The 23,498-nt window shown below is 52.8% G+C and overlaps 5 protein-coding genes across 5 annotated transcripts; 2 read left to right on the plus strand and 3 right to left on the minus strand.

The window, feature by feature from the left end:
* Positions 1–4,182: 4,182 nt before the first annotated feature.
* Positions 4,183–8,301, minus strand: B0H65DRAFT_509182 (uncharacterized protein; the record flags this gene model as incomplete). Its single annotated transcript, XM_062828287.1, has 3 exons — positions 4,183–4,720; positions 4,790–6,229; positions 6,290–8,301. The coding sequence occupies 3 exons, from the start codon at positions 8,299–8,301 to the stop codon at positions 4,183–4,185; spliced, it is 3,990 nt and encodes a 1,329-aa protein (XP_062682102.1).
* Positions 8,302–9,726: 1,425 nt separating this feature from the next.
* B0H65DRAFT_509183 (uncharacterized protein) lies at positions 9,727–10,288 on the minus strand (the record flags this gene model as incomplete). The annotated part of the gene is made up of 2 exons (XM_062828288.1): positions 9,727–9,849; positions 9,938–10,288. 2 exons carry the CDS (start codon positions 10,286–10,288, stop codon positions 9,727–9,729), a joined length of 474 nt encoding a protein of 157 aa, XP_062682103.1.
* On the minus strand, positions 10,018–11,868 carry B0H65DRAFT_207757 (WD40-repeat-containing domain protein). The gene is made up of 2 exons (XM_062821884.1): positions 11,545–11,868; positions 10,018–11,493 (listed from the first exon to the last, which is right to left on the minus strand). Exons 1-2 carry the CDS (start codon positions 11,580–11,582, stop codon positions 10,341–10,343), a joined length of 1,191 nt encoding a protein of 396 aa, XP_062682104.1. The 5' UTR covers positions 11,583–11,868; the 3' UTR covers positions 10,018–10,340.
* A 251-nt stretch (positions 11,869–12,119) lies between these two features.
* Positions 12,120–16,058, plus strand: B0H65DRAFT_442858 (WD40-repeat-containing domain protein; the record flags this gene model as incomplete). The annotated part of the gene is made up of 5 exons (XM_062825601.1): positions 12,120–13,976; positions 14,037–14,725; positions 15,517–15,617; positions 15,810–15,811; positions 16,020–16,058. The coding sequence occupies 5 exons, from the start codon at positions 12,120–12,122 to the stop codon at positions 16,056–16,058; spliced, it is 2,688 nt and encodes an 895-aa protein (XP_062682105.1).
* A 4,609-nt stretch (positions 16,059–20,667) lies between these two features.
* On the plus strand, positions 20,668–22,670 carry B0H65DRAFT_549188 (putative heat shock transcription factor; the record flags this gene model as incomplete). Its single annotated transcript, XM_062829636.1, has 4 exons — positions 20,668–21,176; positions 21,235–21,302; positions 21,357–21,788; positions 21,844–22,670. The coding sequence occupies 4 exons, from the start codon at positions 20,668–20,670 to the stop codon at positions 22,668–22,670; spliced, it is 1,836 nt and encodes a 611-aa protein (XP_062682106.1).
* Positions 22,671–23,498: the final 828 nt, after the last annotated feature.

The raw sequence follows: 23,498 nt of genomic DNA on the forward strand, positions 1-23,498 counted from the left end.
TGGATTGGAATGCATGCCTACAGACCTTAGAAGGCCATAGCGGCTCCGTTGGCTCAGTGGCATTCTCGCCGGATGGCCAGCGGCTTGCGTCCGGTTCGGGGGACAATACGATCAAGATCTGGGATCCGGCGTCGGGGAGCTGCCTCCAGACCCTAGAAGGCCATAGCTACGCCGTTGCCTCAGTGGCATTCTCGCCGGATGGCCAGCGGCTTGCGTCCGGTTCGGATGATAACACGATCAAGATCTGGGATCCGGCGTCGGGGAGCTGCCTCCAGACCCTAGAAGGCCATAGCGGCTTCGTTTACTCAGTGGCATTCTCGCCGGATGGCCAGCGGCTTGCGTCCGGTTCGTGGGACAATACGATCAAGATCTGGGATCCGGCGTCGGGGAGCTGCCTCCAGACCCTAGAAGGCCATAGCGGCTTCGTTTACTCAGTGGCATTCTCGCCGGATGGCCAGCGGCTTGCGTCCGGTTCGTGGGACAATACGATCAAGATCTGGGATCTGGCGTCGGGGAGCTGCCTCCAGACCCTAGAAGGCCATAGCTACTCCGTTGCCTCAGTGGCATTCTCGCCTGATGGCCAGCGGCTTGCGTCCGGTTCGGGGGACAAAACGATCAAGATCTGGGATCCGGCGTCGGGGAGCTGCCTCCAGACCCTAGAAGGCCATAGCCACGCCGTTGTCTCAGTGGCATTCTCGCCGGATGGCCAGCGGCTTGCGTCCGGTTCGAATGATAACACGATCAAGATCTGGGATCCGGCGTCGGGGAGCTGCCTCCAAACGATTATTACTAGTACTATGATAACCGATATATCGTTTGACCATACTAATCGCTACCTACGTACCAACGTTGGACGTATTAAAATAGATACGGAAACTACCGAAAGCCAAGTTGTACTCGATAATCCAGAGAGCCATGGCTATGGCTTGGGACAGGATGGGTCTTGGATTACTTGCAACGGCCAGAACGTACTCTGGCTGCCACCGAATTACCGATCGTCTAGTTATGACCTCCAGGGACGGATGATATCCATCGGCAGCATATCGGGACGGGTTTGGTTTATTGGCTTCTCGCAAGACATATAATGTATTCCATGTCTTTCTCAATTCCTTTGTCTCTATTTCATTTTTCTAGCGTGCCACCAAAAGGGTTTGGGAGGATAGGCAAATTTATAGGAATTTTGTAAATTCTGGTAACCTTCTACCATTGTCAAGATGACGTATTCCATTACGAAGAAGCAAGACTATTCCATCCCTTGACTCTCCTTTTGCAGGTGCCTGTGCGGTCCATATGCCACGGGATTAACTCGTGACTGCCCAGTCATGGCTAAGGGTAGTGCAATGGTAGAAGCCTCAACTCTTCTCGATCGGATAAGTGGTCTCTTCCTTGGTGGTGTTTGGGAGAGCCAACACACTTGTAGTAGCGTCGCCACAGCTACATGGTCTTCCCTAGTCTAGATGCGGGGGATCGCGGTTTAACATGCGGCTTTATACCACCGACTGGGTGTTGAAAGTACTCCAAGACTGACTTCACACTAGGTAGTAATTCGGCTCGTATGGGTGACGAAATGCTATCCCTCTTTCTGGATTAACCATGCTGACTGATAGGAAGAAGCTCAGTCTTGTGAATGGTCGTTACTGCCACTCCGACATCTCTGGTTCAGAATTCCGCCTGCGGCTTTGAACTTGGTTGTAATAACCCAGAATAGGACAGCGAGTTCTACAACTTTACGCCCCCGCCGCTGGAGGATAAAGGTCACCGTGTGCTCCCATAGAACCATGGTATCGAAGCCTAATTTAGAATTAACCTTCAATGTGCTAGCCCGCCTCATAGCCTTAGCCGCGCTTGGCGTGAGTAGGTGGAAACGGTGAATTTGGTGAGCTTGGCATGAGTGATGGGATGAAAACGCTTCTGGAAACGCCAACGTTTCTACACCTCTGCTGGCGTATGAAAGGTTAATTTTTGACTTTTGCCACAGCGTAGCATGTACAGAAAAGTGCCCAGCCGCTAACCTCTGTTCTCCTACTTTCTGTAGGATTGACGTACTCGCCCTAACATTCATATCCCGGCAGAGGTGTAGCTGAGCCATCAAAACCCCTGTTAAAAACTACAAAAAACTACTCCTATAGATAATCTTCCCCTCACTGGCTTATCTATGGGAGAGCGGACGGGATCCCGAGTTTTCCAGTGGGTATGGTCGTATGTACTTGAACATTGTCGCACTTTGCTTTATGTATCTCGAAATCACAATGCGTGACAGCTGGAATCACGCCGATTGATCACCTTGGTGGTGGTGGTCGTGACTGACGCCGACACACTGACCTTCGAAAGTCTAAAGTACACCCGGCCCGACGGAACGCAGATTCGATACAGCTAGGGAGGAAAGGTGGCTTGGAACAAACCGGGGTTCGCGTTTGGGAAATCTACCTATCTTTCCAGGTTTTGGCCAAGATGCCGAGGAATTGGGCTAGAAGGAGGCGACACTTTCAATCCGTAGCTCATGATGATGCCTCGAGCACTCCGGGATATCGACATGCCGCATAGCATGGATCTTTCCTCCTCACCCAAATGGCGCAGTTATACTTTTCCAGAAACTCTCGGCCTCATCGACGATGGGATGACCAGTCTAGGCCGGCATCAAACTCATCCTCGTAGCACCTCTATCACGACATGAAGTCAGCCGCCTCGCACGAATATAACGGTTTGTCTTCGAACATGTTCATTCACGAAGGCCTGGTGCCTCATTGCTCACGTAGACAAATGTTTGGTCACTCGGCACCAGAAAGGGCGACGGTATACGAGCGAGTGGTGAGATTGCCTTCAAGGAGTAAGTTATGGGTATAAAGTCTACCGATAAACCCCAAAAAAAGCAGAAGAACATCCTCAGTCATCACCAGCATTCACAAGCATCTGGAAACCACACCTACCAAAACCATAATAACACAGCTACCTAGCCAACAACAAGGAAAACGAACAAAATGTGAGCATCCAGCCTGCCTTCCAACCAATTTGGCCCGCCATCAAGTTCCCTATCAACCCGGGTTGGTAGCTAACCCACACCCTAAACCTAGGTGCACCACAGAAGAAGTCCGCGAAATCAAAGAAACCAACGGCAAGAAACACGCCGTGACCAAGTACGTGAAGAAGGACTGCGGCTCATCCACTTGTCGGAAGTCATCGTCTTATGATCCTTCGAAGAAGAAGGACAAGAAGAAGTAACGCAAGGTAGAGGTAGTGTAGACAAAACAAGAGGTGGGTAGAAGCGGGATGAGGACATGGAGTGGGCCAAGGCATAATACCTGGAGTTAGGTACCTAGGTAGGTCTGATGAAGGAAGAGAAATAGCTGTGACTTAAGTTCACTAAAATAGAGCGAAGTAGGTCTACCTACTACTTGAAAGGGAAAGGGGCAAGAAAGGTAGGAAACGGAAGAATGGAGCACGAAAGGAAAGAAGGAATAAAATGAGATGGATGGAAACAGACACCTCTACAGCAAGTAGGTAGGTACCTAGGCGGAATATGATAAGACAATGCCAAATAAAAGAAAAACGTCATGTTCCATTGGTCCCGAACATATCCGTCAGTCCGTTCGCTGAGTGCTCAGGTGCTAAAAAAAAACCAAAAAAAACCAAGGTACGCTACCTACCTCTCTCACTTCAAAACGCGTGCAAATAGGTAACACCCAAAAGCGAACCTAACACCATGGCAAACTTGTGTTTGGAAATTCATCGAGAGTAAGATTACCATTAAAAAAGTAAACTAAAAGGTCCGAAACGTCCCTAACCGCGCTTGACTGACTGACTAGCTGACCATGACCCCCTTCCCTTTCCCTCCCAGTCTGTCCTGTCCTGTCCTGCTGTTCGTTCTCAATCACTTATACCGAGACCAACTCTGGTGTCCTGTGTCCTGTGTGTGTGTGTCGGAAGGGCCTTCCTTTCTAATCTAAAAATCAAAATAGTCGACCCTAACTCCCGTCCCCCGTCCCCCCCCCCCCCCCCCACCCCCAACTAGTTCTATCGACCCTTTCCCTTTTTCCTTTTCATCCTGCCCCCAAAACGTGATCTATAAATCGGTTCTTGGAGATACTAGTAACACATATTCGAATTCGAATCGAACGAAATGAAATAAGCTTTTGAGTGAAGATTTGTGTCCCCCCCCTGAGAATTCACCTTCACCTCCCCAAATCACGCCAACCCCAACCACCTCAAAGCCTTCCTTTGCTCTCCTCCCCCCATGTGCGCCACCGCCACCCCCACGCCTCCCGGAGAATAATGTGTTGAGGCCTGTTGGTCTTTCATCGTCGTAGTAGTTTTCCTTGATGCCGGGCGGGTGTACGTGTTGTTTCCACCACCATTACCTGGGTCCCGGTCCGGCTGGTTTGGGTTGCACGGGCTCAGGGGTCTGTTGGGCGCTGCTGCGTTGGTCTTGGTGTTGTTCTTTTTCTTCTTCTTTTTGAGGCTGTTGTTGTTGGGTTTGTGGTGGTGACCTTCATTTGCTTCCTCCAGCGCTGATGCCACTGCGCCTAGCCCTACCACCGCTGGAGCTAGTGTCTCGGTGCTGTTCCTGCCCTTCTTCGTCTTCTTGCTCCCTTTCTTGTGCTGCTTCTTTCCAATCCCACCACGTTGTTTCTCACTACTGGTTTTTTTCTTCTCACCCTGCTCCCCGCTGCCACGACCACCAAGAACTTCATCCGGAGGCAGGGGACATTGAAGGCCTTGGCCACTATTTCTCTCACGTTAGCAAATAACCTTTCACTTCACCAAAGACATGCCACAGACAAGGTATACATACCTAGCAAACCTCTCCCCAAAATCCTTCCTCCCCCCACCCAACAACGTCTCCAAATCCACCACCTCCCTATTCCCTACGGGGCTCCGATGCCCCTGGATAGCGGCAGCGGAAGCAGCGGAAGCAGCGACATGGGCTTCGATTTGTGATTTCAAAAACATGGGCATCAGCCGACGCTCTTCAAAGTCGATCTCGAAGAAGTCGAAGGGGTCTTCGTCGGATTCGACTTGGTCGTCGTCTTCGGCTTCGGCTTCGGAATCGGAATCGTCTACGTCGGTGTTGAAGTCGGTTCCGGTCGAGATGAGCGAGGAGGTGGATGCGCCTGACGACAAAGGGCCGGAGGAGAGGGAGAGGGGGGATTGGAGTCTGGTTATCGTTGTTGCTGCTGCGCCGGGTGTCGTGGTAGAGGTGGTGTTGGTGGTGGTGATGGTGGGGACGAGGGTCGGTGGTGGGTTTTGCTGTACTACACAGGTAGTAGCTGTGCTGATGGTGGATGGGATCTTGGTCCGCGGGCTGATGGTGCTGGATCCGGAGGGCGATGACGGTGTTGGTCTGCTACCGCCGCTGATGCTGGGGCGTTGGGAAGTCGCTCTGGTTATGGAATGGGGAGATTGTGGTGGGACGACGGCCGGGGTTGCTACGGGAACTGTGCCGTGGCTTATGAGGGTGTTGCTTCTAGTTATCGACGTGCTGAGAGTCGACGAGCAGTGAGAGCAGGGAGGTGGGGAGATGGAGCGGGTTGGTAGGTGAATGGCTGCTGTGGGCATGTAGGTATGGAGCCCGTGGCCATGGTTCTGGCCATTGCTATGGACATAGGTGTGAGTGTGGTTGTAGGTATCCGCCGGAGAAGCAGGGAGAAGAGGTGGTGGAGGGGTTGAAATGGCTGTGAAGGTTGGTATAGCAACAGGTGATGGCTTGTGGTGTGGTGAGTGTTGTTGTGGTGGGAGCAGGGGCGCAATGCTGGCATTCGTTAGGTTGCTGCTCTTGGTGCTCAAGGGCTTCGCTGTGACCTCCTTCTCCCCCTGGGCAGCATCATTGGCTGTAGGCGCTAGCACATCACTCGTCTGGGGCTTGTAGAAGTCCGAAATCGAGGCCAAAGTATCACGGATGGCTGCGACACATTCCGAGATCTCGGCTTCGGATGCCATAGCCGAGAGTCGATAGTCGGCCATCGAGAATATCGTCGTGTCTGTCTCCTTGGAAATGCCAGCCACCTTCATGACTTGGCTCCCCATAAGCTTCTGCATAGCCAACATGGTGGACAAGTGCTCAACCGGGTACTCGATGAGGAGAAAGTGAACGTTGTCGTTTCCGCGCAAATAAGTGTCGATATGGGGGATGATAAGGCTCGCCAACAGCGTAGGGTTGGAGAAGGGGTTCTCCTTGGACTGTTGGGCCAGCGGCTGGGAGGTAAAGGTTTGCATAGCGTTTCCTATCAGATATCTGTAGATAGTCGGGTCAGTTTCTCCTCACACAAAACGTTTATCATGGAACCAAGCTTACCGCAAACCCAGGCGCCCGCTCCGCGACATCCCATCACCATTGGAAGGAAACCCATGCTGCTCAATCTTGGCCATGACTCCTTGTTTGAAGTCCTTTTTGACACCGCCCTCGGCGCCAATGGCCAAGATAAGGTCGACCTTCCTCTCCTCCTTTTGCCGGTCCATTTCGGCGCACAATAAGGGCTCCCAGAGACTGCGCAATTGCGGATCCGGGGAGTCTGCGTCTGACGACAGGTAGTCGATCTCCTCGACAGGAGTATGGTTGTCGAGGACTGATCGAAGGGTGTTTTGTACCCAGACGGCAGTCTTATTGTGGGTAGACAGATCATGGAACCTGCTTGCTGACGGTGTGATCGGAAAAGAAGCGGGGAAGACGTAGCCAGGTGTAGGCGTGGTTGACTGCGGCTTGAGCTGTTCTTCGTACCGATAAGGGTCATATTCGGAAGCGGAATACATGTTGTGTTCGCTGGGAGTCATGTCCCTCGATAGCTCCTTGGTGTGAGGACTTACGGCTGTCGCATCGGTTTTTGGCGAATACGAGGTGGATGGTCGGTGTTTGGAGCCGAAGCAGTCTTTGTAGCGACTGGACACGAAGCTGAACTGGTCATCAGGTTTTCCGTTTGAGAAGTGGATCACGTAATGCTCATTGAAGGGTAGGAGGGGCTCAAAGGGTTTTGTTTCATCTGATGATGTTCGACCTTCGGTTCCGATAACGCCGTCCTCCAGGTTCAGCCCTTCAAAGGCCCTTGGCTTCTTCTCGAAGAAATTTCGAAGCGGGACGTGGAATCGTGGCGGTTTAGGAGATACCGTCGCGTGGCTTCCCACGTGGGTTGCATCGTGGGTTGTAGGGGTGGCGGTTGAGTAATTGGATATGCTCGCTGTGCCGTCCCATTCTCGGTCTTTGCCTTCGGTACCGGTACCTGATCCCGGCAACGTGGTCGCGACGCCAATACCTGCGCCATCTGTCAACTCCCTTGCATGCCAATGTTGGGCAGCAATGGAAGCCATCTGCGCATTGTCGAAATCATCCACCTTGAGATTGAATTTGGTCTCCCTCAGGTTCTGGGGAGGCTCATAAGACCTCGCTTTCCTAAGCTGCCCCTGAGTGTTCTTGGTAGGAGAGACTGCCAAGAAAGATGTTTTGGTTGCAGGGTTTGACGAGAAGAGAAGCGGTGATGGGAGCAGCTGGAATGCGTTTGTGTTTGCGGCCGCAGACATGTCCAGATCGACTTCCCTCTCACGGATCACTCCGTCGGGAGCGGCAACCATATTTTCAACGGCCGACATGCTCAAACTTCTAGCACGTGGCTTCATCAATCCGAAGTCCAATGGCACGCTGAGGTCAACGTCATGGTTCGGCGGCTGAAGGTTTTCTGTTTCCTTATCAAGCGCATCAGCAGCCCGCATGGCTTTCGTGATTGGATCTTCCATCTCGTCGTCGTCCTCCCTTCCGTTGGTTTCGATACCCTTGTTTGCCCAAACATCCTTGTCGACATCGGGGTTCCCGACCCATGGGTCACTCGATTTCGGGTCGATGATTGAGTCAACATCAAATCCATTGTCATCAAGACTCTTGAGACCCTGGCTCATAAGTCGGTCAAGGATGGCTGCCGCTTTTTCCAGATTCCCTGCCGTGTATGCCTTTCCGATTGCATCCAGACACATGAGCTTAGCACCGCATGTCCCCCCTTCTAGAAAAACGGCCCGCTTCCTCTCGGCCGTTGAGTGTTGAAGGAACTCCATAGCCACCGAATGCCTTCGCTTGGCTGCGTGGTGAATGGTCGATATGATATTTCGGGGGTCGGATCTGTGCCGTAACTGTTTCTGGTGGTGTGATATCGGAGATGTTGATATATAATGCTGGATTTTTGGAAGGACCATAATCTGGGATGAAGGAGGGAGGAGGTATAACTGCGTAGCGACAACCTCTTCTGGACCTTCCAGTGCTATGACACTGCCGCCATGTCGTTCCTTGGACTGAGAGGGCGCTGTTGGTGGGTTATGGCCGGCCATATTGAATGTGAAAAGTAGATAATTCCTGGATTGAATATGAAACAGCAACACGGGACGTGTGACCTGGCGGTATGGGTTGCGTCTGCGGATCGGTCCAGTCAGTGACTATCCCGTTACTACACTTGACTTTCGAGTGTGCAACTGGAAGTTAATTCGTGTTGTTGAGAAGGTCCGAGACAAGACACGGTAGTAGTGGGCGTACAGCAGGATGGCTGGCTTTAGCTTTGTTTTGAACAGCAAGACATATAAACATCGAGCTCGTCTGGCAATGCCGTTTAGCTTTTCGGTTCACAAGTTCCGGTCGATAAACATTCCCGGTGGCTTGGTGAGGAGTGAAACGAAAAGTATGAGACCGTTGGGTTGCATCAACAGTTGGCGTGGACGAACGGGATGAGAGAGTAGAGAAAGTGTGGCTTGCATGGACTTCCACGGACACGGCAGAGAGTTATGAAGCCAAATTAGAGAAGCCCACCAGAGACATGGCGTTCGAGGAAGGAAGGTTAGAGGAGAAAAAAGGAAGTACGGAAGCCGGAAAGAAGCAAGTTTCATCCAAAGAGGAAGATTTCCGACTCCCAACCCCTTGCAGCACTGACTGGAGGGGCATCGCCGCTTGCCGGAGAGAGGGCCTCTTCGGGTGTCCCCATGGATGGCGGCATGAGAACCCCGGGTCACCAAGATCATGATATCGGCAGATCCGGGGGATGCTCACAGCTTTTGAGGGTGGAACGTGCATCTTGATGATTACCCTTATATTGGAGTCATGGGATAAGGTCGGACCAGACGCATGCGGTCCGTGTAGCAAAGGTGGTCCCAGGACCCAGGACAAGAATAGACCACAGTTCCTTTGTGTCAACCATGGTTGTTGGTGACTGCCAAGTTGGCTCAAGGGAATTGTGGGGGATGGGCGGTCCATGTTTCGTTGGTCTTTTTGTCGAGTTGATCGACGTTATAAGGTGAAAACAGACAAAAAAGAAAACTGACAGAAAGTCAACAACATCGTCATCAAGAATCCAAGCTAGGGTGGGGTGTAGCTCCGTGAAGCGAAGCTCTGTCAGTGGCCAGATCGCAGCGAGGCTCGGGGAGCACCAAGAAGGTAATAAGCCGGGGGGTGCTTCAAGCTGTAGGTACCCCGTACTGTGTTCAGAATGATCGCCTGGGGTGATTGACGGGGGAATTAGCGAGGCGAGCGACGTGAGTCTAGCCGTCTGCTCTCAGAAGTTTTTCTCTGTTGGTGATGCCTTTCACTGTGCAATATGCCTGCTTACTACTCTCATCTCACTGGCTAATAAACGTGATGGGAGCCAGAGACCAAGTCCCCGAAATTCGCAAGTATAAAAATTGCAAATCGTTGCTGTTTCTCGTTGCATTGTCCACTCTTATGTTCATGGGTTAACTTCACAAGGGTCCGGTGTATGGGTGGGTATGTCATGTTGTTGGTTGCACCAGGCAGCTCAGCTTCTCCCTCCGATTGTTTATGTGACTCCTTTTCCACGTTTTCTCACCTCCTCCTAAGCGTGTAAACGTGGCGACATCCGATGTTCTTTCTCCCTCGTGGCGGTTGCCCGCATAGATGTGTGTTTTCCTGCACCCAGGCGGGAGTTTGAAGCTTGTTGAGTGTGCCTGAAAAACTGATGACAACCAAACAATGGAGGACAAAGCGGCTATCAAAGATCATAGTCTGCCCTGTTCGTTTCGAAACTTCTGGATGCCGTGCGGCGCAAACGAGAGCCTGTTCATGTTCCTTGGAACCAACCACAGCCCCAGCCAGTGCGCGCATCCGTAAAGCTGAACGGATAACCGCATATGGTTGCCGCAAATTGATGGACTCACGGAGCGCGAAAGGGTCCTTGGAGGTCTGGTCCTGACAGCCACTGACGCAGTGTACCCGTTCACGAGAAAGAATCTCCCCAATCCAGACAGGAGCGTGACCGACTCGGCCAAGGGTCAGGCATCGAGATACGGGAAAGCATCGAAACGGCTGCCTCATCATTTTTCATGCAGGAGCCCTCGATGGGATGCTGCATAGGTCGTGGTCCACTTTAATCGTCATCCTCCATCAGGGCGGCAAGCTCGGCCTCTTCATCAGCCGTCAATAGCCCTTCACCATCGGGCTTCTCCTCCTCTGCGGGCTTGATAGGCTTCTTTTGCTCCTCAACGGCAGCATCTAGGCTAGCCTTGTCCAAAGGCCACGTCCTGACGGTGCCATCAATGCTCACGCTGCAAACGCGCTCGCTTGATCCGGCGGAGCCCCTGAGAATGACCAGCTCGGTCACTTCGTCATAGTGGCCCTCCAGGGAGCAGTAAAGTTTGCCTGAAGTCCGGTCCCAGACCTTGAGGTCTTCATCACGTCCAGCGGTGATGACCCATTGATCTGTAACCGCCACAGCACGGACGTGGTCGCCGTGCTCAAAAGTGTCGTCAGTAGTGAAGCCCTTGATTCTGGAGAGACATTTGGCGGATCCATCACCACTCGCGGACCACAGGTCGACCTCGTCGCCGTCGTGATCAATGACAAGCTTATAGACAGTTGTCTCGTGCTCGAGGATGGTATGTCGCTCTGCCGCCGGGGTAGCAGGGTCAGGCTCCGCGAACTGCTCCCATCCATCTAGACGAATCTTCCAACGGCGGATGTGCGGGTCGCTGCTGGCGCTGATGATACACAACTCATCCTCTGACGAGGAAGCAGGGTCAACAACCAGGTCCTGGATGCTGAGCATGTTCACCACGCTGTCCTGCAGCACATGTAGCTTGGAGCCGGTTGCAACATCCCAAACGATGATCTTCTTGTCGGCACCACCGCTGACCAGAACGTCTTTTCCACCGAGCTTTGCGCAAACGATGGCTTTGACGAAGTCGGAGTGACCAGCATACTTGCGGCCCGGAGCCTTGGTGTCAATGTCCCAGGACCAGATGTTCTTGTCCCAGGCACCGGCAAAGACGGTCTTGTTTCCGGGACCACCAACAGCTACACAACTGACGGGTGTCGTGGGACCGCGGTAGACTGTCCTTGTGTCTCCCTCACCGTCCACCTGGACTCTTCGGACTGATCCCGCGGACTCGGCTACGAAAATGGCCGAAGAGGGAGCACGGGAGTCAACAACGGCCCCGAGGATCTTGGACTTGAGCTTGATGAGATTGCCATAGGTGTTACTGGTCTTGGCTTCTCTCCTCTCCCTCTTTGCGATCTCCGCACTGCAACATGTTAGATCTTTGTTCATCTCAGGGGAAGGCCTGTTTACTTACTCGGTCTCGAAGAAGTGACGAGGGTCTGAGGACTGCATCTTGATGGATGACTGTGAGGCTGTTTGATAATGGGTCCTTCTGTGCAGAATCTGGTAAGAGATCTCAAGAAAAAGGCTTCTATACCTCTTTCTCACAAAGAAATATGTCCTCTGATTTGTAAGTGACCGCCTGATGACGAGAGTGGATTAAGTTCCAGATGATTCGAAGGTCAACAGGCAGACAAAAAGGGGACCAAGTTTACAGAGAAGTGTTTAGGAGCTGTTAAGAAACACGCGTAGCAGAAGAGAGATCCTTAACAGTTGCCCCTACAGCAGCGGGAGGAGCTGCCCCTGTCAGCATTTGGCGGGGAAGCTCAGCGCCCAATGAGTGGGCCCCGCTCGCTGGGCATGACATGGTGGGGCATTGATAACTCGATAACGCGTGCCGTAAATGGAAAACGCGCTCGACGCGTCTTTCGATTTCGTAACTTACACGCTGTATACGACTTTACCATTCACTTCCTCTTCCCTCTTCCTTCTTTGCGCCTAAAGGGAACTTGAATGGTTGCAAAGTAAACAGACTCGCCAGATCCAAACATGACCACCCTAATCGCATCTCGACCACGGTCACGACCCGCCCATCCACCGGGAGCGACATACTGCGCCTACACCCCCGATGGCACCAGACTGGTGACGGTCGGGTCCAACAACACCACCAGACTCTACAAGACGGGCTACGAAGGCGAACCCACGAATATCGACGACTGCCAGGAACAGAACCTTGCCCTTGCCACCAGCAACAACTACTTTGTGGCCGGCTCCGAAGACGGTACCGTCAGTCTGTACTCCCTCGACACCAATGCCTTCGACCGTTTCCTTCTGCGAACCTCTCTCCCAGTCCGCGATGTCGCGATATCCCCAGACCATCAATGGTGCGCTGTTGCCAGCGACGAGCTGACAGTTAGGCTGGTCGGGGTCCACGACAACACCCAACTACGTACCCTCAAAGAACACGGAAAGCCGACGAAACACTTGACCTTCGATCCCAAGGGAAGCCTGCTCGCGCTATCATGTACCGACGGCGTCATATACATCTACTCTCTGACGGCCGAACACCCCGAGCTTATTCGCAAGGTGGATGGTGTCATTGGTAGGCTAGAGACTGAGTCTGAAGCCTTGTCAAGGGCAGTCTGGCACCCCGATGGCCGCGCCTTTGCCGTACCAACTCCTACACGAGACATCCAGGTTATTTCCAAGAACGACTGGGAGAAGCAGCGGGTATTCAAGAACGGTCATGATGGAGATATCACAGCCCTTTCTTGGTCGCCCAACGGTGCCCTTCTCGCCTCGGCTGGCAAAGACAAGAAGCTCCTGATTTGGTCAACCAAGGACCAGAGTGTCATTGCGAGATACGAATATCCCAATGTCACGGATATCTGCTGGCATCCTACCAAGAACCTTGCCTCATTCACAACCTCCGATGGAGAGCTTTATATCAGCCCCGACTTCGTCCCAGAGCAGTTCGCCTCTCTTCTCAGGCTACCGAAACAGCCCGCCCCCTTCATCCACGACCCTCTCACCGAACTGTCCAACAACACCCGCCGCCTAGAAGTTAGCGGCCCCAAGCCCGACGCTCGCCCACGCAGAGACTCCGTAGACGCCGACCTCGATGACCTCCTCGACGAAAACTACGGCGACGACGACGACTTCGTGGTGGACGATGACGGCGCAGGATACACCCTCAACGCGGGCCGCAAACGCCCAGCCGAAGACGATGCTATCTACGAGAGCCACCCAACAAAGCGAGGCAACTTTGTCCAACCACAACACCACCCCTCCTTCCAACCTGGATCAACCCCGTGGCGCGGCAACCGGAAATATCTGTGCTTGAACCTGATCGGCTTCGTCTGGACCGTCGACCAAGACTCCCATAACACCGTAACCGTCGAGTTCTACGACCACGAGTTCCACAGGGACTTCCACTTTACCGATACTTTCCTCTACGATAAGGCCTGCTTGAACGACAAGGGAAGCCTTTTCTCGTGCCCACCAAAAGATGACGGCTCGCCAGCTGTGGTCTTTTACCGTCCTCATGAGACTTGGACGCAGAGAAATGAATGGCGCATACAGCTGCCCAAGGGCGAGGCGGTGCTGGCCATGTCGCTGAGTGATTCCTACATTACCGTCACAACAACGGGTAACTATGTGAGGATATACACCCTTTTCGGCATTCCCGTGAGGGTGTACAGGCCCAAGAGCACGCCGATCGTGACATGCGCCAGTTGGAGGGACTACGTCCTGACTATGGGCAACGGGCCCGTGGGTGCGGATGGTATGTCGCGGTTGTTGTATACCATTGAGAACATCAAGCGGGATGAAGTTTGTCAGAACGAAGACACCGTCGCCCTTCCTGAAGGCGCGACAGTGAAGAGCGTCTTCTTTTCTGACAATGGCGTACGTCTTGTTTCCTCCCCGTCTCCTCATAACTCACCCACCCACTAACATCCCGTCCAGGACCCCTGCATCTACGACTCAACCGGCACTCTCCTCACCCTCCTTCACTGGCGCCGTCCCTCCCGGGCCGTCTGGGTCCCCCTTCTCGACACCCGTCTTCTCCCGCGCCTCGCCTCCGGCCGCAAAAAGGAATCCTACTTCCCCATCGCCGTCGCCGACAACAAATTTCACTGCATCATCCTCAAAGGCGGCGACCAATACCCCTACTTCCCTCGCCCCTTGCTTTCCGAATTCGACTTTGCCGTGCCCCTCACCTCTGCGAAGCCCAAGAAGTCGAAGTCGAAGTCGAAGTCGAAGAAGAAGCAACGTAGCGGCGACGATCTAATGGACGTTGACGGAGAGGAGGAGGAGGACAACGATTCCACCGCATCAGAAGCCGACGACTCCGACTCCGAAAACAACGCCGACCCCCTAACAACAAAAGAATCCCTCCCCCTCACCCAGTCCTTCCTCCTCTCCTCGCTGCGCGCCGCGCAGCTCTCGGACCAGCTCGAAAGCTCCCGCTCCACGGCCTCGCAGCGCGCGGCGCTCGCCCGGTTGGAACTCGACATCGACAAGACCTTGCTGCAGTTACTGGCGATTGAGTGCCGCGAGGGCGAGGACAGGGGGATGAGGGCGCTGGAGGTGGTGCAGCTTATGAAAGACAGAACGGGACGGATGATTGAGGCGGCCGGTAAGGTTGCTGAGAGGTATGGGAGGAGGATATTGGGGGAGAAGATTAGAGAGATGGGGGAGAGGAGGGTAGCCGGGGAGGAGGGGAGTGAGGGGGAGGAGGAGGATCCTTTTGCTTAGGTGCTTAGGGGTGGGGGAGTCTTGAAGTAGAGGTCGGTGTTATGGGTAGGCTTTTTTCTATTTTGCTTTTTGCTGTTCGAGCCACGGCTTTGCTTGTATCCATGTGTGCCAAAGATTATGTCTGGGGTGGGAGTAGTGTTTGTTTGGAAAAGTCCATCCCGCTTTGTGGTTCGGTTTCCGGAATTGCTTTTAAGGTTATAACGAAGACGGTGAGAATACACTATCCTGTGTCTTCCTTCTTGCTCTCTCATGTCATTGGAGCCTATCATGTTACTGACTTTACGTCGGGTCACCTGCCTCGCTGCCTACCTATCACATCCACCTCGTGTGTGTGATGTGACAAAACAACCAAACCAGCAGCGTAGGTAGTGATGAACTGGAGGGGCTGCTACAGTACACTACTTCCCTCCAGTTCTTCCCGTTCGTTTCGTCAATCCCGAAGAAAAGAAAAAGCAATGTGAACACATACAGAGAACACATAAAGTTAGTACATACAACGCCCACAACTTGTCGTCTGGCAAGGAGCCATCCGATGAATTGCTGAAGTCAAAACGAGGAAATAAATAACCAATGGACGCTCTAGGTAAATACCCGCCTCACCCTTTTCAGTCCACACTGTCAACCCTGGGGGTTGTTTTTAGCCGGACGATTCCATGTCAGACATAACTAACTAACAACATCTTTTAAGACACACCACACCAGGAGATCAACATTATATGCAGCTAGATCTAGCTGCTCCCAGACACCCGCTCGAAACGCATAAACAACCACCTTCGTTACGTGCGGTAGGTAAGGTAGGTAGGTACGCAAGAAAAGAGAACATGTCTGGAGATCCATATCATCTCTTCCGACCTAGTCTAGTCCGTCAACAAATTCGGACCCTAGAACCTACACCTACACAGGCACTTACCTTAGTTCTTCCCGGTCCCAAACAGGTCCATCATGTCCATCATTTCCATCATCTACATACAACCTACCTAGAGGTAACTACCCCTGAATGACCATGACCAATGCATATCCCACCCATCCCGTCCGTCGTCAATCATTCAGTAACCTACTATGTAGGGCCCTGTCTGTCCTGTGCCTCTACATACATACATACATACATACATACATACATACATACATACACTAACGTACACGTATGTAACACCACGTGCACGCGCGGCATCTACATTTACCTGTATGTAGGGTGTGGTACCTGGCAGCAGCAGCAGACCTCGAACCTAGCTGCTTGCTGCACATATGTACATATATATATGTGTGTGTGTGTGTGTGTGTGTGTGTGTGCGTGTGTGTCCCGGAAGCTGCCGTGACACCTGCCTGCTCTAGTGCTCTTGTATGTATGTACAAAATTCGTCAGGTCCGTCCCCAGTTCCCGAGGTCACCATAACAGGTCACCAGATCTTGCCCTTGCCCTTGTGGATCATCATCAATCACGAAAGCGACGGAGACGGGGACGGACGGGATACTGAACCCGGACGGGGCGGTCCATCAATGAATGAATGTCCAGGAGCCGCCGCCGTGGGCCCATGGTCCATGTAGTGTATGTATGTACGTATTTAATGTCGATCTTTGATCTTTCCAAGTGCTACGTATGTAGTTCTTTCCTCTTGAAGCGATTCTCCTAGTAATTGTACTGAGAGAATGGAAGATGCGGTGGATGCCCGCAGTCATGCAGCTATGCATATGGGATGGGGGGCCAAGAACAGAAAGACAGAAATGGAAATGAAGGGGATCTGAACAAGGCACATGGACACATCTTGACATATTGAATGAGAGGAACTGAATGAAAAGGAACCGACGGGTAGAGTTGCCCTGTGATTTGTTGACATCCGACGCAGTTCCATTTACTCCGTGGACGAAATCCCGGAGATTTAGTGAGGTTCCGCAAGGATGATCATCAGGACTATCTATCGCCCGGGTATAAACAGTAGGGCCCAAGTGACCGCAAATGATGACCCTGAATGATCGACTTATAGCGGCCCCTGGTATTAATTCAATCCAGGTTTGGACTGGGTTTCAGAGATTGGCAGGGCTGATTAGTACTGTCGAGGAGGGTACCTAGCTCTGGGGAACTCCCTCCCGTCGTCCGAAGCGGGATCTCCATCCGCTTGGCGATGATGGCTGTATGGCACGAAGTACGTGCCCTGGTTCAGGGTGTGGAAAGGTTGCAAGCGGAAGATGGAATGAAGAGATGATGAGAAGACGGGAAATGGAAGCTGAAGATGGACAGTTTGGGCAACTGAAAAGTCAGCAGTTTCAGGTCGCTTAGTTAATGTGGTATTAAATTGTTGGTGCAATGCGTGACGTGCCTTTCACTTTGTGCCTTCCTTTGCGGGAGACGGGAAGAACAAGTGACCAAAACGGGGAGGGGGATCGGCATGGGAGCATGGGGGGACAGATCGGAATCCAATATCGGCCTCTTCCATTTCTGGTACACAGTCGAAGCTGAACTGAAGCCTCATCCACGGATTCATCATCATCATCATCCACTCTCTCTCTCTTCTCTCTTGTTGTGTTTCTCGCCAACGAAAAAGCTCCGAAGCGTAACACCCTCACGACCAGACCGCATGGAGAATTGGAGATGATATGCACCACCTGGGAGTCAGTCATAGTTTGCTTGCCCATGAATGGACCCCAAATGTTGGCCATTAACATGATTCCGACTCCATGCAGCCGCGGAAACCGGTTCAACATGCCGTTTTCCTATCTCGATCTGCATTTTCCTAATAATAATAAAAAAATTTCCGACCACCCCTATTCAGAGCCTTGCGGAGGTGGGAGATGGAATCTTTCAGGTCATTCATTCACCTTTCTCTCCATTCTCCACGGCGCTGCTGAACTGAACTGAACTGTCAGGAGATGCCCGAAAGACGTCTTGGTGTAACTTTTATGGGCTCTGAGACCCGCCACATAACAACGGGAGATTTGGCGTGCACTGGCTTCTCTGCGCCATATAAGATGCGGACGGTTTTTCCCCGGTGAAAAAGAGAACAGCAACTCTGTCCGAATGATGACAGCCAACTTGTGCAGGTGGGTATCGGGATGTTTCGAGATGGAGGAGGTCAAGGACTCAAGGTCATGGTCGTCATGGTGGTCTGCATCGGAAATGGCTGCCACGAGCCAAGACTGGCCAAGGGTGTCCCTATCCGATCCGCTGCCCTACCCAAATGAGGTGCATGAAGAGGGAGGGAGCGTGGGAGGGCAAGCAGCGCCGTTTGAATGGGTTCCCTCCTCCATCGTGCCGCTATGCGAGTAACGCAGCTGGAGTTACGACAGGAACAGGAACTCCTATGGAAGCCGTGTACCAAAGCCGGACGGAAAGTGGTTCATGGAGAGTTTACGGTCGTACGGTATAAGCTATGGTGGTACTCAATGATGCCCTGCGTGGATCAGCATTCTTTTTGAGAGTCGTGGTTCCATTCTTCCTCCCATTCCTTTTCCGACCAGGAACAAAACAAATACTACTGGAACGTGGTCAAAGAGAAGTTCCAGATTTTCTAGAGCTTCTTTTTTCGATCCTTTTTGCGCGTGTGTAGAAGAAACGTTTGGCCCTGGAAGGGATGGCTTACCTCGAGAAGGAAGGGTACCAGGTATTGTGGCGAGCCACTCAGCAGTTGGTGCCATGTACTAATGACTGTCTGGCTCAACTGCGTGGCAGCTGGGTGGCTTTTCTGAACTCCGATCTCAACATGTTCATCTGGGCCGTTTGATCTGGCTACCACTGTATTCTTCAGTTATCAATCTCCCCCTCGGCCGTGTGGTCTTGTGTCGGCTGTCTAATGTTGTAAAGCGCAGGTGTTTCTCTCTCTTGTCTCCGGCTCTGTCTCTGATTCTCTGATGGGCCAGGCGAACGGAATTCCGCCCGTTTATGGGTTTGGGCTGCGATTGGCCCTGTTTCAACGCCTCTTTCATTTCCATTTCTCTGTGCATTCGAGCCGTGCTCCGGGTTCCTGACTGACTGACTGACTGACTGACTGACTGACTCCCTCCTGCCTGTTTCCTTCACCTCGGAATCAGGGGCTCAGAGGGGGTACCTGACGAGTATTGCCAATCTGCATGTATGGACTGCGGGCAGGATAGCTGCTTGATAGCTGCTTGCTTGCCGGCGGCGTGACCAAGTCTGGAAAACAAGGTCGAGCCTGGAATGGAAGGCGGTCATGTTCAATGCGATTGCGGAGGAGGTTAGAGATGCTGCAGGGGAGACGCCAAGTCAAAACTCCCGGGTGCTGTGCTTATGGAAGGTTCAAGCGAGGTACTGCACTAACTGCATGCCATGCATGTTGAGAGCTAAAGAGATAGTGAAGCACCTTCAAACTATGCCCCTCATGTCACGGCCATTCATTCTTTCCGTCATTCGACAGGTGCTGTCCATCTGAGGGAAAGACCCGTGGACACAGGACTGGTTCTGAGAAAAAAGACGATTTCCAGTCCAAAGAGGAAGGCATCTTGGGTTCTCCTGCACATCCTCATGCGCATACTGAATGTGGGTTTCTTGGGACAAATCCGAATACGCAGACATCTGTAAGCAGACGCAGATAGGCCTGGTGGATGCTTGTTTGATTTTCCATGCGACAGCGGCCAGTGCATCCAAGGAACAGCCCCTGGATTATATGCGAACCTCTCCCCGTCATGTTCATGTCCGTTGGCGTTGTCAATGTCATCGTTGTCAAGACTCTCTTGGTCGACCAAGTCAACAAATCTCCACGGGGGGTACATCTGCTTGTACACGTTCCTACGACTTTGTGGTTTCTTGCCAGAGGTCCCGTCTTGGTCAGGCCTAGGAAATGTTCCCCCGGATCGGCCACTGACCAAGCATCCGCCGCTGAACCAATCAATCACAGCAGCTGCTTGGTCCTCCCATGGTCCTCTGTGGTCCTCCACTAGACCGCCCACTTCTTGGACATCGATTCGTAGATTCGACACAATTGTCCCCCCGTTTCGAGGTCGACCACCGGTTACTTTAGCCCCGAGTCGTCTCCGTTCTCCGTCCTTGTTGCGCCACCGACCGGCAGCGAAGGAGCGCTCGAGAAAAAAAAACAAATGCCTTTTCGCTCCACTCCATCTCCCGACAACTCACTAGCCCCCGACCGTGCTGCCGACCATCAGACCAGCAAGGACTAGAAGTCCACTTTCTTCCACCCGGTTTCTAACCCGACCGACCATCTCCCGTCCCCCCCGTCTCCGTCCGCCCATCTCGTCTCCTCCCTGCTGCTTGCTCATTCCCACCGCAAGCAAGACAGACATACATCCTGCTTGTCTGCCACCGACGACGCCTCTCGATCGACCGCCTCCCCGGCTACAGAACGAACCCATTGTCTGGGACAGCTCGGGTACCGGCTACCTGTCACCATTCATCACATCCAAGCGGGTCCTGGCCACAAGCTACAGGAAGTAGCAAAAGACAGACACAAGCCTCGAACCTTTTCCGAGTCGCCGTCGCGAACAAAGCATACACAAGGAAGCTAGCCTACACATCGACACGGTGGGGGAGTTCCTTGACCGGATTGACGCGCAACAAACCATAAGGTTCGTTTGCGCCACGCGATGAGGTAGGCTAATATCCCCCCCCCCTCCATGTTTTATCCCCATACAAAACAATGCGCCATGGAGGTGGAATGGATCCCATGTGGGTGAGGTGGTCCGAGGCCCGCCGTCTATCGGCCGGTCTGCCATCCGGTCCATCGCCGGCTTCCCTTCCACTGCACGGAGCACACCTACCATCTGTCATCCGAGGTCCGGTCCGGAGTAGTGCTGGATCGGATGGCACCAACGGGTATCCTCATATTGCTTCGTTGCGCTTTGCTGACACAATCGCCGCCCATGTACAGTGCAGATGGCTACCGCAACTGAAAGCGCACCGAGAAACCACCTGGCCGACAAGCCAGAAGACCCAATGGGTGGAAGAAACCTACCCATCATCACACCAACCATCCAAATGTCGGCTCCTCCGGGCGACCCGATGGATATCACCCCCAGCAACAGCAACAACAGCAGCAACAGTAACAGCAATAGCAACAACAATAATGCTACCATGACAGCCCCAAGCAGTTCGGATTCCCTACCGGCACCCAAGAGCCCAGCTGAGGACAATTTAGTAAACGCTCAGGCAGCCCCCAATGGCCGACCGCAACTGAACGATCAGTTGTCCCCGGATAACATCATTATGCCAGCACCGGCTGCCGCTGCCCCCGCGGTTCACCAGCCCAAGATTGTTCAAACGGCCTTCATCCACAAGCTATACAACATGTTGGAGGACAAATCGATACAGCATCTGATATCATGGTCGCCCACCTCCGAGAGCTTCGTTATGCAGCCTTCGCAAGAGTTCTCCAAGGTCTTGGCGTAAGTTGGGAGATTACTTTCTATCATTAAAACTGACCAGGTCGCTAACAGCCAGCAGCCAATACTTTAAACATACCAATATCTCATCCTTTGTCCGCCAGCTCAACATGTACGGATTTCACAAAGGTAAGGAATTTTTCTCAGAACAGGTTACCAACAGTCACTAACCCGCTCGAAAAGTGAGCGATGTCTTCCACCACGGAGCTCCAGACGCCACCATTTGGGAGTTCAAGCATGGCAACGGCAGCTTCAAACGCGGAGACCTGGTTAGCTTGCGTGAGATCAAGCGTCGAGCTTCTCGGCATTCTCTGGTACATAGAGAGTACAACAACAACCCAAAGGCCCCGACGTCACAACCAGGCACCCCGGCCGAGCCTATGCCTCCCATGCAGGAAGTCCAAGGAGGAGGAGACCCTAGGCTTAACAGTATCGAGCATACTCTCTACGATCTCAGCACTCGACTTCAGCGACACGAGGAGAACGCCCAGTTTATGCATATCAAGCATCAGGCCATCATGGACACGGTCTCGCGCTTGCTTCAGTTCAACCATGAGCTTTCGCGGGCCGTACTGGCCCTCGCTCCTTCGCCTGACAACCCGATTCACCATGACGGTAAGTTCTTGACTTGGCAGGTTGTGGGTGAATGAATCACTAATATGCTTTCCAGTATCGGCTTTGCAAGGGCAGGTTCAACGCCAGATGGAGGTGTTTCGCTCGTTAGACGAGCCTCATGAGTCCGTCTTCGCTAGTACCCGTCCCTACTTCTCAAATGTGGAGAACGCCCCCGTATCACCGCGGCAAATGCCCCAGGACGACCCGCGGAGATCTGGCCCTACCTTGACGGTTCCGGGTCAACCACCTCGGCTATCGGGTTACAACACTTATCGCCCTGCCGTCCCTTCGAACCTGTCGATAAGTACCCCGGGCCGTAGGCCGTATGGCTCCACCAGCGGCAACTCGGCAGGAACATCTCCATCTTCCCTCCGCCCGCACCCGCCACCTCCGCCTCCTCATCCCCTGTCGAACGTTGAGCTACACCCGGGCTTGGCGAGGAGACATACCACGGCCGATATCCGTGCTCACGGTTGGCAGGCTAACCCTCCTCCCCCCAACCCTCCTCCAACCTTCTCTGGCCCGCCATCCTCGCAATGGCCTTCGTCGCCAAATCGTCCTGGGTTGTCCGAAGACCAACGCATTCGGGATTCGTTTTCGCACTACTCTCTGCAGTCTGCTTCGCAACCTCGTTCCAGGCCAGCGTCGCCGCCAGCCCCTCCTACCTTCTCTACTAACGGTGGAGGGGACACTTTCGGAAACTGGTCCTGGAACTCGGCTGGCCGTGAAAACAAGAATCTTTCAGTGAGGGATCACTCGGCGCCGCCCACCAGGAGAGGAAGCATGGCCCATATCTTGAACCCGACCGATACTGCAGAAAGAGACGACGAGGATGAAGACCCCCGAGGCGACGAAGACCGCAAGCGAAAACGACTGATGTGAGGGCTGTCCAAACGCATAAAACATTTCAACGAAATAACAGCGTGGGCAGGTCGAACACAGCGTCTTATAAACCACCATCACCACCATCATACTCCTCCTTTTTATCATTAATTAAAGTAGTTCTCACTTTTCAAAAACACATACGAACTGATCGTACCATTATCATTTTCCTTTCATATGTTTCTTTTGCTAGATTTTCGGGTACCTTTCACTTGCGGTGGATCCAGGAGATGCCGTTGGATAGTAATTGGATACTTACACTACTAAACTAACCTAATACTTGCGTGATAGCTATGAATTTCTTGGCTGTCTCCTTCAAACTTTTCCTTAACATCTATATTCTATATGTTCTTGTTGTTCGCCTTGCATTGCTCCTGGCGAAGGAGGGGAAGCATGGTGAAATGGATGGAGGCGGTACGGCTGACGGCGGGGATTTGGCGTGATGTGGTGTTCCTCGAAAAATTGAGCAGTCAGTGAGAGTGAGATAGGTAGAAGCTACCTGCTTGATCACCCTACCAACCTTGACCAGGCTCTTTCAATGAGCAGGTGTAATGGACTAGTAGTGTAGTACTACAATAATCGAATCAAGAATAAAGTACCAAACCAGGGGGGTGTTACAGAAAGACGCAAGTGGTTATCCAAGGACGTAAACTAGATTCCAGTCACTGCTTCCCAACACATCTGGCTGTGTGTCGCTCCAAACAGGACACTGCCACTGCAGACTCCAAGACAATAACCATCACGCGTGTGCCTGCCCTGTCCTTCACATCCATCAACCGGATCCGGGACTGGCAAAGGACACCTTAAGACCGAACCGAAACTCCACCA

Source organism: Neurospora tetraspora (assembly GCF_033439725.1).
Source record: "Neurospora tetraspora strain CBS 560.94 chromosome Unknown B0H65scaffold_4, whole genome shotgun sequence".
Classification (NCBI taxonomy): Eukaryota; Fungi; Ascomycota; class Sordariomycetes; order Sordariales; family Sordariaceae; genus Neurospora; species Neurospora tetraspora.